Here is a 16,444-nt window from a genome sequence, read left to right as displayed (position 1 = left end):
AGGTGCCGTCCCCGAGCTGGGATGAGAACTGCCCCAGAGCAGAGCGAGTTAACACGTGGAAGCATCCAGCCCAGGCCTGGCACAGACTTCGCGCTAGGCACGCGTTACCTGTTCCTCTTTTCCAGGAGCCAGGCTTGGCACGGAGTGTGATGCGAGCTTTTTGTACTTTCTTTCTTCGGGAGTGGGGGCAGCATCAGAGACCCCTGCCTTCTGCTGTTGGAGAAAGGAGCCCCGTCTGGGGACAGCTGCAGGTGGCAGACCACACCCTTCCCGGACTAGGCAGATCATGGGGTCCACCCCCCCCCCCATCCCTGCCACCAGCCACTCCTGGGCTTTCAGGGGCCACTGCAGGCAGCGAGGGTGGGCAGGACCAGGAGGGCAGGCGAGTGGGAAGGACTGAGGGGCAGGGCAGGGAGCAGGTGGCACCGAGGCTGGGTGCATCTCTGCAGCTGGGTGCTGTGCCCGCTGCCTACGTGCTGGCTCCCTCCGCAAGGCAGGATGAGAAGCAGGTCCTGGCACGCCGGCCCCTACCCAGTGACTCCTGAAACCCCGACAAGTCTGAGCTGGAAGCAGACCTGGGTGAGGCTCCTGCTGAGAGGATGGTGGGGAGGAGGGGCGGAGGCAGGCGGGAAAGACCCCGTGCTCGAAACTGCCACCGCCAGCAGCGGGGAAGCTGGGGGCCAGCATGCAGGGTTGGGGAAATGACCGGGACTTGGGATGCCTCCTGTTTGTCCTGTGCCCCCCACCCAGGGGTATGGGAGGACAATGGCTGCCACAGCTGCAGGGACATGCTCCTCTCAGCGTTTTGCCAAGAAGTGGGGTGATGGCGTCAGGGTTGCTGGGAAAGGAGGAGGGAAGAGGGTGGGCCGGGTGCTGAGAGGGAGGGGGCCGGGCAGGAGGTCCCCCAGAAGGGGCCGTGCAGTGCTAGGACTGTGGCACCTCATCCTCGCACCCCGATCTCCTGAGCTGGCTGGACGTGCTTAGGCCCATTTTGCAGAGGACAAGACTGAGTTTCGGAAGGTCGTGGCACTTCCTGGCGGCCCCTGCTGCTGGCGAGTGCTCTGATGCAGCCAGTGGAGCCCGCGTGTCCCCCCACTTCCGGCCCCCTGGGCACTGGCGAGAGGAGACCGAGAGTGGGGCGTGTGATGGCCCCCAGCCCGCCATCCCTCTCACGGCAGGAGGCCGTCATACTCAGCCAGCCTGTCCCCCCCAACACCTTCTCAGGACCCTGTGGAGACCCCACTTTCCCTGCCCATACCAAGGGGGTCGGGTGGGGGGACAGGGAGAAAGAAAACTGTGAACCATGGCTTTTCTCCTTCTGGGGTGCCACGGAGCGGAGGCCGAGTTTAGAGCTGGGGTACCCACGGTGAGATCTGGGCTGTTTGGAATGATGGCCATGCTCAGAGTTTGCTTCAGGGCCATGGCCTGGGGTTTTGTTGGACTCTAGGCTGGCGTTGCTGAGGATGGGGTGGGCATTGAGCCCTGGGCTGGGGCCACTACTCAGTTGACATGGGTGGGAGGATGCTTTTTGGGGTGAACATTGGGGTACAGTGAGTTGGGGTGTTACAGCTAACACTGATATAATAGAGAGACTGGGTGACCTGGGGGATCCAGCACCACTTGAAGGCCATTGCTTGTACTTGAGAAGGATTCCTTTCCATTGAACCTGGACTGGTAGAGAGAATCAGGTTTGAGCATGGTACTTGAGCCAGAGAATGAGTCGAGATGGGCAGTATGAGAAACAGGTGGGTTTTGAGTGTGATGGGGCACCCAGAAGCCATGGGAGTTGGGCATGGCTGGGGAGAGACCTCACTGGAGTCCGTGTCCCCTGCTTTCCCAATGGGACAAGCTGAGCTGGAACCTTCTCACTGTATGCTGAGTTTTCAGGGCTTCATGGGGGGAGGGCGGCTTGGCTGGCTGCGTGGTGTCCCCAGGAGGTCACTCCCTGCCCAGTGACCTAGCGGAAATGTTGTGCAACAGGCGGGCATTGGGCTGGGCCAGTGCAGGGCTTTCTATGGGCCCAGTGCTCACCGTTGGGAGCAGGGGGGCAGTGCACCCCAGGTCCCACTGCAACGCTCCCCAAGCTTAAGCCTGAATTGCCTCACACTCACTTCCAGTGTTGTGGGAGGGGGGTGTTGGGGGGCTCCGTCTTCACTCAAGGGAGTGCAAGGACTCGGGATTTTTGCCTCCTCCTCTCTACTGCAGCAGTCCTGATCTGCTAGAGCCTGGGGGGCCTGCCTTCCAGGGCCACTTCCAAGCCCCCTGCTGGGGGACCCTTTAGGGGAAGCTACTGAGGCTGCAGTAGCTAAGGGAGGTTAATCGAAGAAGAGAAAACTCGGGCCCAAGCCCTTGCCACTTCCTTGCTTCCTGCTTCCTCTTCTAGACCCTGCTCACTAGTCAGCGCTGCCCCGAGGTCCTCGGCCCCAACCTGCTACCCTCCAGCTGAAGTCCTTGATACCAGAGCCTGGGGGGTGGCAAGCAGACAGCCTGGCCTGAGAGGGGTGGACAGGGGCTGGCCTGCTGGAGTCTGGGTCCAGGCTGTGCCAAGTGAGGAGGGGCATGCAGGGCGGCTCCTGCTGCCACCTCTGACATCACTGCCTCTTCCTGCAGGGTCCAGGGACAGTGAGGCCCCCCCCCCCCATAGACCCCCACCAACCTCTCCCAATGCCTCCTGCAAAAAGTGCAGAGGGGGGTACGGCCCGCCCTGGCTCTGCCTCCCAGGAGCTAATCCCCAAGGCCTGGTGTCATCCTTGGGCCATTTGTACCATGAAAGGGTTCAGTCAAAACACCTTCCCACCCTGCCCGAGAATATCAGGTCTAATCTGACCACAGGGTCACTCATTTGGTCCCCACCTACAAGCCCCACCCAGAAATGAAATAGCAGGTTTGGTGCCCGCAACAGACAGGGGATGCTTTTGGGGGTTCACATCAGGGTAGGTACAACGAGTTACCACTGAAGGCGGGTATTGTCGTAGAGCCTGGGCCAGTTGGGCGGATCTAGCCCCCGTTGAACAAAGGACCATTGCTTGTATTTGGAAGGCTTTCCTTCTTAAACTGCTTTGGAAGCGAGTGGAAGGGAAGAGCACGCCTTAGGGCCAGAAGTTTGGAGGCACCACTGATCCGTGGCTACAAAGCATTGCTCTAGCAGTCGCTGCATTGCAGCACTAGGAAGTGGCGAGACCAGGCCTCCCTGGGGGGGTGGGATCAAGCCCACCTGCACCCGCCTGACCCCTCCCCATCCCAGCAGTCCTTCCAGAGGCCCTCGGTGCTGCACCTGCAGTGAGGGACGAGCCCCTAGATGAGCCTTACTGGGATATGTGAGCCAGGCCTTCTGAGGGTGATGTGGCATTCTTCTCGTTACCCCTTCAGCAGTAGCACCACAGCCCATACCCCAAAGCCTGAACGCCCACTCCCACTCTGGCCCTGGCATCCCCCTGGGCAGGAAGAGTTCTGCCCACAAAGCTGTGCCCAGGAGCAAGCCGCAGAGACAGGAGGATGTGGGGCAGGAGGCAGAGCTCCCACGTGGAGGTGCCTGGGTGTGGATGGAGGTGCCAGGAGGGACAGATGCCAGCGCGGGGTGGGACGTGAGGGTTGAAACTGTGGGGTCCGAATGCTGCAGGACCAGGGTGGCGTGAGCGAGCTCGGAGTCCACCGGGCCGCAGTGGCTGCATGTCAGGCACACCTGGATGACTCTGAAAGACAGAGACGAGCCAGGCCCAGGGTGAGAAGAGCAAACTGCAAAACTTAATGACTTTAATACGAAAGACTTTGCCACTAATTAAGCACAAACACTCCACTAATGCAGAGAACACATGTTGTGGCTTTCACTTAAGCAAGAACCAAAGGAGGTGAAAATCCCTTCCAAAATGATAGCAGTTTCCCAGCCAAAGGAAGACGCCACCTGACCTGACCTCGTTTTTGCTCTTGGGGACGCAGCCCGGTCGCCTGTCCTCTGCACCACTTCCCCTGCAGCTGCCTCCCTGTCTGCGCCGCTTCCCCAGCCCCGACCATCCTCTGCGGGCACGCAAGCTGCTGCGTTCTCCAGGTTCCCTTAGCAAACCATAGTCGGATCCAACTCCCCAGAAGACCTTCGTGGGCCCTCCACTCGTCCCCCCAACTGCACACCTCCCCGCTGCTCCTCCCACAGAGACTTAGGATGGGCTCCCCCGACAGGAAGGCCTGCACCCCTGCTTAAGCCCGCCCAGGAGAGACCAGGGCAACGCCCTGCCAGGGATGCCCCAGCCCTGCTCCCCACCCCCTCCTGCACCCAGCTCTCCCCGGGCGGCCCCGCACGTGCATCAGGCTCTCCACCGCCAGCCCTGCCTGAGCTTTACACCCCCTCCTCTGCGGGTCTCAACCAGAGACGGTTTTGTCCCTGGCACGTCTGGAGACGTTTTTGGTCATCACAACTGGGGAGGGGCCAGGGCTGCTGCTAAACATCCTACAATGCCCAGGACCATCCCCGCGACAGTCCAATATGCCCAGTATGTCCACAGAGCCGAGGTCGAGAAGCCCTGCTCTAGGAAAGTGGCCTCATCCCAGCGGGCGCTTGCTTGGGGCCACACGGCGGGTTGGCAGCGCCAGCACAGAAGCTGGCTCACCCGAGTGCTAGGCCAGGTCCTTTCCCTGCACTGTCACGGCCACTCACTCTGTGTGCCATGCACTGTGATTTAGCTCACTTAGTCCTCAGGTCAGGTCCAAGAGGCAGTGCCACAGTTATTCCCATTTTATACTCCAGAAAACTGACACAGAGAGACATCGATGCAACTTCCTCAAGGTCTCCCAGCTAATAAGTGGCAGAGCCAAGATACAAACCCAAGTTTGGAGTCAAAGCCAGTTGCTCATGGGTTAATTACTTTTACACCCCCACCTCATATTCCTTTTTTTTTTTTTTGATTTCTTTATTTATGTATTCCCTCCCCTTGCAGCTTGTTCCTTTTCTTTTGCTGTCTTTTCTCTGTGTCCATTTGCTGCGCATTTTTTCTGTATCTGCTTGTCTCCCTTTTGTTGCACCATCTTGCCATGCCAGCTCTCCGTGGCGCACAGGCCAGCTTTGCCTTCACAAGGAGGCCCTGGGACACGAACCCAGAGCCTGCCATATGGTAGACGGGAGCCCAGCTGATTGAGGCACAGCCGCTTCCCACCTCATATTCCTTTTAACCCCTTCCTGCCACCCCCTTCCCTCCTTCCCTGGAGGTTGGAACCTACTACATCGCCCCTCAACGCACACATTTCACTTAATCCCAGAGGCCTTCTTGGAAGAGCTGAGCAATGTGCAAAGGCCCCTTCTGGTGTAAGGAGGCTCAAGAGGCCTCACCTTCCAAGCAGGCCTCGACCCTCAGCGCAGAACCTGCTGCGTGTGTCAGTGTTGAGTTTTCAGAGACTTCTCCCGGGGGTCCTGGGAATCCCCCCTCCACTTTCTTGGCAGCCCCCTGCCTTTCTCCCCCACCCCACCCCCACCGGTCTTCTAAAGAGGCCACTGACTCCACTTTCCCAAAAGGTGTCCCTGAAAATGCACAACGGCTCGGGGGAACCCAGGTTGGCCTGTCTGCCTTGAAATGGCATGGCCTGCTGCGGCAGGGTGGAGAGTGGGGGCACAGTCTGCAGAGCAGGGCGGTTCTCAGTCGGAGGGGCCGGCCGTGGAAGGCCAGATTGTGTTCCCAGGCTGTGGAGCTGGAGAGCAGACAGGTTTTGCAGGGCTCCTCGCTTGGGAGCAGGGCCTCGGGGCTGCAGCTTGCTGGAGTGTGAAAAAGCTTCTTCACCTTGTGGTCTGGAGTGAGGAAGGAAGGGGGCTGGGTGCTAGGAGAGACAAGGAATGGAGAAGCAGGCAGGTGGAGGCTATGGGGCAGGGCTCAGGCAGCCTCACGCCCTGCTGGGGTCTGGGCAGGGTCCTGGTTTCCGTCAAGGAAGGAGGAAAGTCAGACCCTGGCGTGGAGGTGTGCAGCCTCTCCTTCGTCTCTGCCCTGTGGCCTTACCTGCCAGCTCAAGTGCGGGCACGCGCTCCCCCTTAGCTAACGTGAAAGACCCAGGAAGCGGCCGGCGGGCCTGAGAAATGGCTTGCCTTGGCCCTGGGTCCCAGCTGGCCCCGCTGTCTTCTCCACCAGCCCCTTGGGGCTCCCCTCTGCTTGCCAGAACCCTGGCCTTTCCCCTCAGGAGGAGAAGTGCTGTGACAGAAGCGGGCACAGCTGCTGGGGCCGCAGGGCGCAAGAATTCCTAACCCCGGGGGGTGGGACACCAGAAGCTTTCCCCTCCAAAGCTAAGGCGATCCAGAAAGAATGAGGAGGGCTTGGCAGGTAACTGGAGTGTACGTATCCAGGGCAGGGAATGACGTGGCCGGGCATTGGCAGTGGGGTTCAGTGTAGCAGGAGGAAAGAGTGAGCAGAGGGAGGGATGGCTGGAGGCTGGTGCTGCTGGAGAGGAGGCCCAGAGCCTCAAAGACTTTGGACTTGACCTTGAGGGCTGCAGGAGAGTGATTAGCCTTTTAGAAAGATCACCTTGTCCGCTGAGTGGAGAATGGGTCAGGGGGGAGAGTAGAGACCGAAAGGACACTGTGGTGGAGTAGGTGGGAGATGGTGGTGGCCGACTGGGGAGAAGGTGGGAGGGATGACGGGGTAGGTGCTAAGCTCAAAGGAAAGGGCTTGGAATTTGTGTAACTGGAGTGCAGAATCCCAGCCCAGGAATGTTGAGAAAATAAGGAAGCGAGACTCTGCTGGGGGCAGGGGTGGAGAGGCTGATAAGGGGGTGAGATGAGGTTTAGGAGCAGTTTGGATTGGGGCCAGCGAGGATGGAGATGAAGCTACTTAGAGGAGTTAGAATGAGCCAGACTTGTGCTTGCGTGGCTATAGAAGAACCTGTGAGCCCAGCTCTGCCGTTGTGGGGCCTGGGTCTTCGTGCAAGGCAGAGAAGTAGGGGCACACATCTAACCCCACACACACACCTCTGCCCCTCAACAGGCACACATTTCACTTAGTCTGGGAGGCCTTCCTGGAGGAGCTGGGCAGTGTGTAAAGGTAGAGCGGATCCAGTGAGGGTGCCGAGCTAGGGCAGAGAGAAAGCTGGACAGGTGATCCGAAGCACTAACTGTGGTCATTGGGTCCAACGCTCTCATTTTACAGAAAAGGAAACTGAGGCCAGAGAAGGGAACTGCTCCACCCAAAGGCCATGCAGAAAAATAGTGACCAAGTACTGGGCCTGGAGCCCGCCTCTCCCGACTTCCAGGAGGCACCCTTCCTCCCTGCCACCCTGCCCGAGCGAAGGGGCAGGTACAGAGAACCGAGAGGCAGCGCCCTGCCGCTCGGGGAGGGCTGGAGAGGGGCAGGGCTGGGAGCGAGGTTCCATGTTCTTGGGGCGCCCATGGGAGAGACAGGGGCTGGCTCAGTACTGCTGCCCCGCCTGGCCTCAGGGGTGGGCGGCTGGCCTGCCGTAGGGCAAAAACCTGCTCCCCGAGTCCTCCCTGTCCCCCAGCCTTTCCTTCTAGGCTTCAGAGAGGAAAGAGACTTCCCAGAGCCCCGGCCCCCCGGGGACTTCCTCGCTGCCTGGGAGAGCGGGGCTGGTGCAGCCTTTCTGGAAGATACTAGGCTGCAGCTCCGTCTCAGGGGCTCTTCCCAGTCTGCCACGCCCCCTCCTCTCCCACACACTCGCCCCAGGCTTCAGGCGCCAGCCCCACAGCCCATCATTAGCCAGCTCCACATGAGATGGGGGGGGGCATCAGCCAAGAAAAAAACATTGGCAGTTTCTGTGACCCCAAGTGGGGGGCGGAGGCGTCTGGGCTCTGGACAGTAGCAATTAGCCCCTGACTGTGGGATCATGGGATGCTCTCACTTGTGCTGGCACGGTGGGTGTGGAGGGGCCCCGGGGCCCCAGGACCAATGGGCCTGTCCCAGCAAGCAGTGCCCCCAGAGAGAACCCCCAGAGCCTGCCTCCTGCAGCCTAAGACTTTGTACTGCAAGAGGCAAGGGGCGTAGAGATGTCCCTGGTGGGGGAGGCTCTGGTCCCAGACTGGGCCACCTGGTGCTTCTCAGTTTCCCCAAGAGCCCTCTGACCTGGACCCCATCCTGGGTGTGGAGGGGAGCCTGAGGCAAGAGCCTTAGCTCTTGGGGGGCTCCTGGGGGACGGGGGAACATGCCCAGGGCACAAGTACAAGGCAGGACAGCTTCAGAGGACTTCAGCAAGAAGCCTGCTTATGTGGGTTCTTGGCAGAGTGACCAGGTCCCAGTGACACTGACTGGCAGAGCCTTCCGAGAGGAGGGGACCCTAGCAAGGGGATCCCTGCCCAGCTCACCCTCTTCCCCGCCATCCTCTCTCCCGAGTGGACCTGGCCTTGGCCCCAGCAGGTGCGGAGCCTGCCAGCCCTGGGAGTTGGCCTGTGGGGAAGCGGCTGCTCTGGGGGAAGGGAGCCCGTAACCTAAGGTCACCGTGCTGACTCAGCAGGGTTTCGGCTGAGGCCACCCTCCCCCCAGGGCGTGAGTCATTCCCCGCTTACCATTGAGCTGCTTTCTCACCGGACGTCCTGTTGGGCTCTGCCAGTTCCTGAGGCATCCCTGGAAAGCCCTGCAGACAGCTCCCGAAGGGTGTTCATGTCAGAGGAGACCTTACTGGGGAGCCCAGTGCCCCCTACCCCCCCATACACACTCCCCAATGTGCTTCTAGCTTCTTCCATGCCAGGCCTACTGCCTCAGCTCGCCTAACCCAGGGCACCCAGGCAGAGTCTCAGGAAACGGGGGGGCCGTGAGGGAGGGTTGGCACAGCCAGGGCAGGGGAAAAGGTGCCCCAGATGCAGGCAGCACCCCCAAACCCCCTCCAACTCCTTCAGCCACCCACACATGCCAGGAAGAGAGGGTCTGGGGTTGGGGAAGGCAGGACAAGATGCTGCTCAAGGTGGGTATGAGGGGAACAGGGTGTCCCCCCACACTCGGGGCCGCGCCCCACTGCGTGGGAACCTGTGGCGCTGGCTGGCGGATTAGCGCGATGGCGGGCAGGGCCTGGGGAGCAGGTTTGTCTGCCACAACTGAGGAGCCTTTGTGTTTTGTTGCTGAGCTCGGGCTTTTGCAGGTCCGTGACGTCTCAGGGGGGCCGGCCTGACGCTTGCCTTGCTGGCTCAGCACTGCTGGGAACCCAGGAAGCCTGAACTGCGCCACCTGAGCTCCAGTGGGGAAACTGAGGCACTTGAGCGCAAGCCCCAGGGCCCTCTTTCCCAGAGCCTAGAGCAGATAAGCAGTGCTTGAGGTCAGGAGAAGCGATGCATTCTTCTCATGCCCCTGGGGTGCACGAACCCCCTACCAAGGACACTGGGTGCCCCCACCCTTCTCTTGCCGGGCTCCCTGGCTCCTTCCTGCTCCGCACAGAGCAGCCTCCTGCAGGCCCTCTCCCCCTGCCCCCAGCCACTCTCCCCTGGAGACAGACTGAGTAACAAGGGCACCGAGCAGTCCCTGGGCTCCAGCTGGGGCTCCAGCCCTGCCCCCAGCCCCTCAACCCACCCACACAGCACGGGGCGCCCTGCAGGAGCTGTGGCCGCAGGATGGTAACTGGTATCAGAAGGGATAACACCCAGACTGGGGTCCTGGGCAGTCAGGCTGAGTACTTGATTCTGTTTGGGGGGCTGGGTAGGAAGAGCACTGACTGGGTGCTGCTGCTGTGTGTCCCTGGAAAAGTGACTCTCCTCTCTGGACCCTGGTCTCCTTTGTCACATGACGATTGCGTTGGCCCATCAGGCTCCAGTATGCTACCATTTTAGTGGTCCTGGTCCCCACATCCGGGACAGCCTCTGCTTCTCGTGGAAGAGGGAGCCTGCGGGGAAGGAGAGGCAACACCGACTGGGGAGCAGCCCTGGCAGCTCAGGGAGCCAGAGAGTCAGCAGGGCGCCCTCCAAGCCCCCGGCCCTGCCAGCGTCAGGCATGACAAGGTCACCCCAACAGCAAGGCCAAGCCTGCCCCGTCCTGTCCCGCGGGGGGCTTGCAGTCTGTGAGGAGACGGGAAGAAGGAACCCTCAGCGGGACACAGATGAGATGCATTTGCCAGGACACAGAAAATCAAGGGGTGCCGAGGACTGTTGTATGCTGTTGAGGTTGGGGCATGAATAGAGGTGTCAGATAAGTAGGAAGAGCACTTCCCGGGCAGCACCTGGTGCGATGGATGTTTGTCGCATGAAGTTCCACAGCTTCGTGAGAGACGATGCTGATGGCGGTGATGATGATGATGGCGACTAACATTTATTGAGCATTTAATTTGTGCTAAGTGCTGCTCTCTTAGGTTTCCCGCGTATGCAGTCGTTGAATCCTCACAAGAGTTTTATGGGGTCGGTATTATTATCATCTGCCATTTTACAGATCTGCAACCTCAGTGCCAACTCAGAGAGGCTAAGTCGTTTGCCCAGTTGCACAGGAAATATGTGGGCAAGGTGAATGCCAAGCAAAGAGTGGGGCTCTTAGCAGCCCCACTAGCCTGCCCCAAGGGGGATGGTACAGGGTGGTGATGGAACAAGCCCTCAGAAGGCTAGGGGAGCTCGTGCAACGTGGCGGAGGTGCGGGCATCGGTTTTCAGGTTGTCGGGGGAGGAGTGGTTGGTGGAAGAGCTTGAGCCCGGGAGAAGGGCATGCAGAGGGGCTGGGCATGCTCCGAGGGGGCTCCGCTCCTGCTGGCCACCCCTGGAGCAGGCACCCTCAGTCCTTCCAGGTGGAGCCTGCTGGGAGGGGGCCCTGGTCCTGGGTTCCTGCCCCCACCCAGCCCCTTCCCTCCTTCTGCAGTGGTGAGCCCCTCCCCCTCCCCGGCTCTGGCACCTGCCCCTGCCTGTCAGAGCCCCTGGGGGTCTGCTCCCCTCTCTGAAAGCCTCCCGGTCTGCCCTCCACAGGAAAAGGGACATTCTCCCCCACCCTGCATCCTTGGGCCAAACCGGAAGCTTGGGCTTGCCAATCTTCCCAGCCCCTCCAAGCTCCAGAACTCTGCGATTCCCCACCCTAACTTCCAAACCCCAGACCCCGAGAGCGCCTCTACGCCCACCCCGGGGCCACTTCCCCTGGCTTGCTGACACCTGGCTCTGGGCAGAGAGTGAGCCCGGGCCGCTCCCCTTAGAGGCCCCCAACCCCACTCCCACCCATCACTGGGGCAAAAAGGGCGGGGCCAGGGAGCACAGCGCTGTGCACAGTGAGGGGGTCTGCCGGCCCCCGTCAGGCGGTTGCTCTGGGAGAGCGCGAAGAGGGCAGCATGACGCCCAGAGACTCGGGCTGGGAAGGGAGCCGCCCCCACCTGGTGAGGGACAGGCGGGGGGAGGGCTGGGCCTCGGAGGCGCCTCAGCCTCCTGCGGCTGGGAAAAGCACCCTTCCCACCCCACACCCAGAGTGCTATCAGCGATCTCCCCTTCTGGCACAGACACAGCTCCAAAGGGTGAGGTCACTGCTGAAAGACGCCCGATTGCAGCTCGGTCTGCGCGCCGGGCACTGAGCCCTGCCTGTCCCCACTCCCGCGGCCGGTGAGGGCAGGAGACGGGGTCCCGGCCGGCTTGGTGGGCCACGTCCCTCAGTAGTCCCCACCGTGCCCTGGCACCAATCCCAGAACGGCTCCTGGACACCCACGCCTCTTCCCCCACCGCACTCTCCCCGGTGGCCCAAGCCCTCCCAACTGGCTTTTCCAGTTCCCGCCTCAGTGTGATGAAAGTTCCCCAATTATACCCCCATTTTCTCAGCCACCGGGCAGCCTCCGGCAGGCCCGGTGACTGGAGGCTGAGGGAGAGGCAGGGCACCCAACCACCCTGCTGGGGAGGGCCTGGGGCGTCGCTGCTTGCCAGCTGGCCAGTCAGCAAGAGAGCTGGGCTGTCTGGCCCACTGACCTCCCCGTGGGACTGTGTGTGGGGCGGGGCCGAGGCCGGGCTGAGCTGCAGTTCGGGCAATCAGTTAGAGGCCAAGGGGACCACTGAGTTAGGGGACCCAGGGAAATGAGGCTCAGGAAGGCAATGGGTCAAGGGCCAGGGCCAGCCAAAGGCAGAGCCAGGCCAGCCCCCCACAGACACCCAGGGGTGTTTCTCCATTGCCCGCCACCAGCCTAGCTGGGCTCTGCCCAGGCAGTGTCAGGTGTAGCATGAGCTCCCACCTCGCAGACTGGCCAGCTGGACCTCTGGAGGTGTGGGGGGAGGGCTACCCCAGACGGCCTTGAAGGGGTGCAGAGAAGGGGGTAGCCCGAGGGACAGAGGCAGGAAGCTTTCAGAGGTGGCCGGGGCCTGGCATGGTGGGGCCAGAGATCTGCTTATTCCTTAAGCATTTGTACCTGCCGGCCGCCAAGCCCAGGGGATCGCTCAGGGACTTACACCTGGCCTGGACCCTGGGGAGGTGGGGGGAGGAGAGCTGACCATGACTTTGGAGCCCAGTTCCTGTGTCTCCATCACATAGAGAAGACCCAAGTTCCCAGGCTTGACTCCCAGGCTCCTGTTGGGGTCATTTAGGCCATCCCCCTGCCTCTGGGTCTGGACAGGGCCTGACCTTATTGATATTACTGAAGATGCTCTGTAAATTGACTGAGTGAAGTAAGACTGCGAGGGCCTGAAGCGTGCAGATCCACGATCCAGGTCGCAGCTCATGGGGAGTTCACAGAGCTCAGCAATGAGCCTGGGTGGGAAGAGAGCTGGAGGACAGGGCCCGGGCTGGAACGGCTGCCCCAGGTCAGGGGGCTGAGCCAAGTGCGGGGCTAAGGAGGCTCCCGGCGCTGTGAGCTCAAACAGAAGACATCCTGGGTGGGATAAGACGGTCTGGGGGGCAGGGGTTGTTCTTTCATTTGATGCCACTGCTTACTCCCTCCTTCTTGCAAAGCCCTACTCTCTTGGCTTCCATTGTGCTTTGTCTGAGCACCTACTGCATGCCAGAGGCTGTGCTGGGCGCTGGGGATACAGAGATGGAAGAGCACAGGGCCTGCCCCAGGAGAGGCAGAGTTCATGGTCTCGAGGCGTCGGACGTGTGAACAGCCACGTTCCAAGGCAGAGAAGAGCCCAATGGGGTGGCCGGGCTGTCTGGGAGGACCCGGGAAGCTCCCAAAGGAGGTGACTTCTGAGTGGAAGTCCACAGTGGGGGGTGGGGGGCGGCCTTCTATGCCAAAGGAACAGCCTGAGCAGGAGCCCAGAAGCATTGCCTTGGTGGACTCGGGGCTCCCCGGCAGCCGGGACTGAGTTGCTTTATTGAGCTGCCGAGTGCCTAGAGAAGATCCTGGAATATAGTCACTCAGCAAACGGTGGTTAAAAAATGGGGGGAGGGAGGAAAAGAAGGACAGACACAGGGACACATGACCTTTCTGAGGGCGGGGCCAGGCTGATGAGGCTGGACCAGGGCTATATGGAGACACGAGGATTAAAAGGCAGGGCGGGTGCCTCTTCTCCCGGCCTGGCTGGGAAAGAGGGGCCACGCTGGCCTGCCTCAGGGGGCTAGGGGCTCAGCTGGAGACGGTAGGGGTGACCATGGCCAGGGCCACCGCCCCCGGCGCACTTGGTCATCTCTTATGCCATGGGGTTCTCCCAGCAAGCCCGGGAGGTAGAGAGGACTGGATTATCTGCCCCATTTACCAGGTGAGGTGACTGAGGGACAGCAAAGTCAAGCAGGCCCGGCCCCTGGGCTGGGGCTCTACTTGGAAAGCAGTCCATTCAACCCTCATTAAAAATTAGGATGGAGTGGATGTGGCCCAAGCGGTTACGCACCTGCTTCCCACATGGAAGGCCCTGGGTTCGGTTCCCGGTGCCTCCTGAAAAAAACAACAACAAGCAAACAAACAAAAACCAACTCAGGGGAGCCATGTGGCTCAGTGGTTTAGTGCCGGCTTCCCATATACAAGGTCCCAGGTTCAATCTCTGGCCCCAGTACCTAAAAAAACAGATGCAAGGTGCATTTATCGAATGGAGAGTTACAATATATCATTAAGTGAAAAAGCAGCTTATTAAAGAGTATATATAGTAGGGTTTGGAGTTGGTTTAGGAAAAAATAAATGACTAGAGAGAATGAGAGAAAGTAATAAAGGAGATATCCCACAAGATCGTCAGTGATTTTCCTGCATGGTAAGGATGGTGGGTTCTCGTTTTCTTCTCGGTATTTCTCAAGTGTCTACGCTTTTTATGACAAGTAATTATTATTTTTATAACCAGAATAAAAAGAATAATGACTGCTCTAAAAGGAGACACAAGAGCAGGGGGCGTTGGGGCCCGTGCCCGGCGCTGACCTGTGCCCCTCCTCTCCCCGAGCAGGCGCCAGCGCCCAGGTGGTCCAGGTGAACGACTCCATGTACGGCTTCATCGGCACGGACGTGGTGCTGCACTGCAGCTTTGCCAACTCGCTGCCCAACGTCAAGATCACCCAGGTCACGTGGCAGAAGGCCACCAACGGCTCCAAGCAGAACGTGGCCCTCTACAACCCGGCCATGGGCGTCTCGGTGCTGGCTCCCTACCGCGAGCGCGTGCAGTTCCTGCGGTCCTCCTTCACCGACGGCAGCATCCGCCTGTCCCGCCTGGAGCTGGAGGACGAGGGCGTCTACATCTGCGAGTTTGCCACCTTCCCGGAGGGCAACCGGGAAAGCCAGCTCAATCTCACCGTCATGGGTAAGCCGGCCCAGCCTCGACCTCTTGCCTGTCCAGAGAGGGGCCCTCAGACCAGCGGCCCAGAGGGGCATCCACCCTGGTCCCCTGAGCCGGGGAGAGGCCTGTGGGCCTAGAGCCTTGGCCCTCCCCAGTGGGTGCCTCACCCGCCCTAGACCTCCTCCATCAGTTGACGAGGTCCCCAGGCTCCAGCACGGAGCTTGGGTCCTTCTAGCCCGGTGTCCCACAGCTCACTGTGGACTGCGGCAGGGTCTTTCGCGCTGGTCAGAGCTGAGGATCGGCTGGAGCCCTGCCATGGGGCACTTTGGGGGTGGCAGAGGTATCAGACACCGCGGTAAGAAAAGGAGCTGCAACATGGGATGGCTGGAGCGTGCCAAGGCTCCAAGAGGGGCTGAGCTTGACAGAAGGGACAGAAATGGTGGAGCATGGAGGGTGTAGGTTAGACCTGAAGAAGCCCCTGTGCGAATTTCTGGGAAGGGGCTTTGGCAAAGCTCAACTGAGAGCAGGGAATGGCCAAGGGGACCTGCAAGGCAAGGCCTGGAGGTGCCCCGTACTCCTGGACCAGTGCATCCTGGAGGCGTTGACAGAGCCGGTCCATGGCCCTCTCTGGTTCCCGCAGCCAAACCCACCAACTGGGTAGAGGGCACCCAGGCCGTGCTTCGAGCCAAGAAGGGGCAGCGAGACAAGGTCCTCGTGGCCACCTGCACCTCGGCCAACGGGAAGCCTCCCAGCGTGGTGTCCTGGGAAACACGGCTCAAGGGCGAGGCGGAGTACCAGGAGATCCGCAACCCCAACGGCACGGTGACCGTCATCAGCCGATACCGCCTGGTGCCCGGGCGGGAAGCCCACCAGCAGTCCCTGGCCTGCGTCGTCAACTACCACATGGACCGCTTCCGGGAGAGCCTCACCCTCAACGTGCAGTGTGAGCCGGGGCGGGTGCCCCCGGGCGGGTTCCCGGGTGGGCGCCGCCAGCCTCCCCGCCGCCAGCCCCGTCCCTCCCCCGCCACCTCCCTTCCTCTGCTCCTCCCCTCCTTCTCCTCCTGCCTCTTTTTGGTGGTACTTTGTCCTGCTCTGCCACCTCCCTTTTCCCATCTTTTCCTCTCCTTCCTCATCCCCCTGCCTGCTTCCACTCTGAGGTTTTGTCCTCTCGCTCCCTCCGCACTGTTTCCTTCCATCCCTGCCTTCGCCTCCCTCTCCTGGCCTCACCCTCCTCAAGCTTCATCCCTTGCCCCGCAGACGAGCCCGAGGTGACCATCGAAGGCTTTGACGGCAACTGGTACCTGCAGCGGATGGACGTGAAGCTCACGTGCAAAGCTGACGCCAACCCCCCTGCCACCGAGTACCACTGGACCACGTGAGTGCCGTGGGGCTTCACGGTGGGCAGGGCAGCAGGGGAGCGGTTCCCCGCCTCCAGGGGCCTCCTCCAGCAGAGAATGAGCCCGGGGTTGCCAGTGAGGAGGGGAGAGGACCCGCGAGAGCCACACACCCCTCCGTGTTTGACGGCCACCAGGTCGGAGGGACAAACCCTTCCGCTCCTTTGCTGTTTCCCTAAGAGTTTGATTATTTTCCTTTGGTGATTCAGCCTGAGTCACTCCCATCCCAGCCCCCAGGATTTATTTTTGTCGAGGTATCCCCAGGGAAGCTGACGTTCTGGAGCATCCCAATCTTCCTTTGTTCCTCTTCCTTCTTTCCAGCACCCCCAGATTCTCAGGAAGGAGGCAGCCGGCAGCCCAGAATGCTCCTGGAGTGCTCGCCCCACACCCCATTAGCCCGTCCTCGGCCTCATGGTCTTTGGGCTCTGATGGCCTGGGCCAATGTTCTTCCCAGAGAAGAGCCGGACGAGCACAATGGGGCACGGGGAAGCCAAGGAGGCCAACATGGGCTCCAG

General features: G+C 60.8%; 1 protein-coding gene across 1 annotated transcript in view; it reads left to right on the top strand.

Annotated features, from left to right (window-relative positions):
• Positions 1-16,444, top strand: part of NECTIN1 (nectin cell adhesion molecule 1) — a 66,499-nt gene that overhangs the window by 36,408 nt on the left and 13,647 nt on the right. The window contains exons 2-4 of the mRNA XM_058289511.2: positions 14,209-14,559; positions 15,176-15,478; positions 15,793-15,910. Of these exons, the coding sequence (XP_058145494.1) occupies positions 14,209-14,559; positions 15,176-15,478; positions 15,793-15,910 (772 nt within the window). The remainder of the gene's footprint in view (positions 1-14,208; positions 14,560-15,175; positions 15,479-15,792; positions 15,911-16,444) is intronic.

The sequence above is a fragment of the Dasypus novemcinctus genome, chromosome 27, assembly GCF_030445035.2.
Source record: "Dasypus novemcinctus isolate mDasNov1 chromosome 27, mDasNov1.1.hap2, whole genome shotgun sequence".
Classification (NCBI taxonomy): domain Eukaryota; kingdom Metazoa; phylum Chordata; class Mammalia; order Cingulata; family Dasypodidae; genus Dasypus; species Dasypus novemcinctus.
Note: the sequence above shows the minus strand (reverse complement) of the source record. Positions and strands in the feature narration are given on the sequence as shown.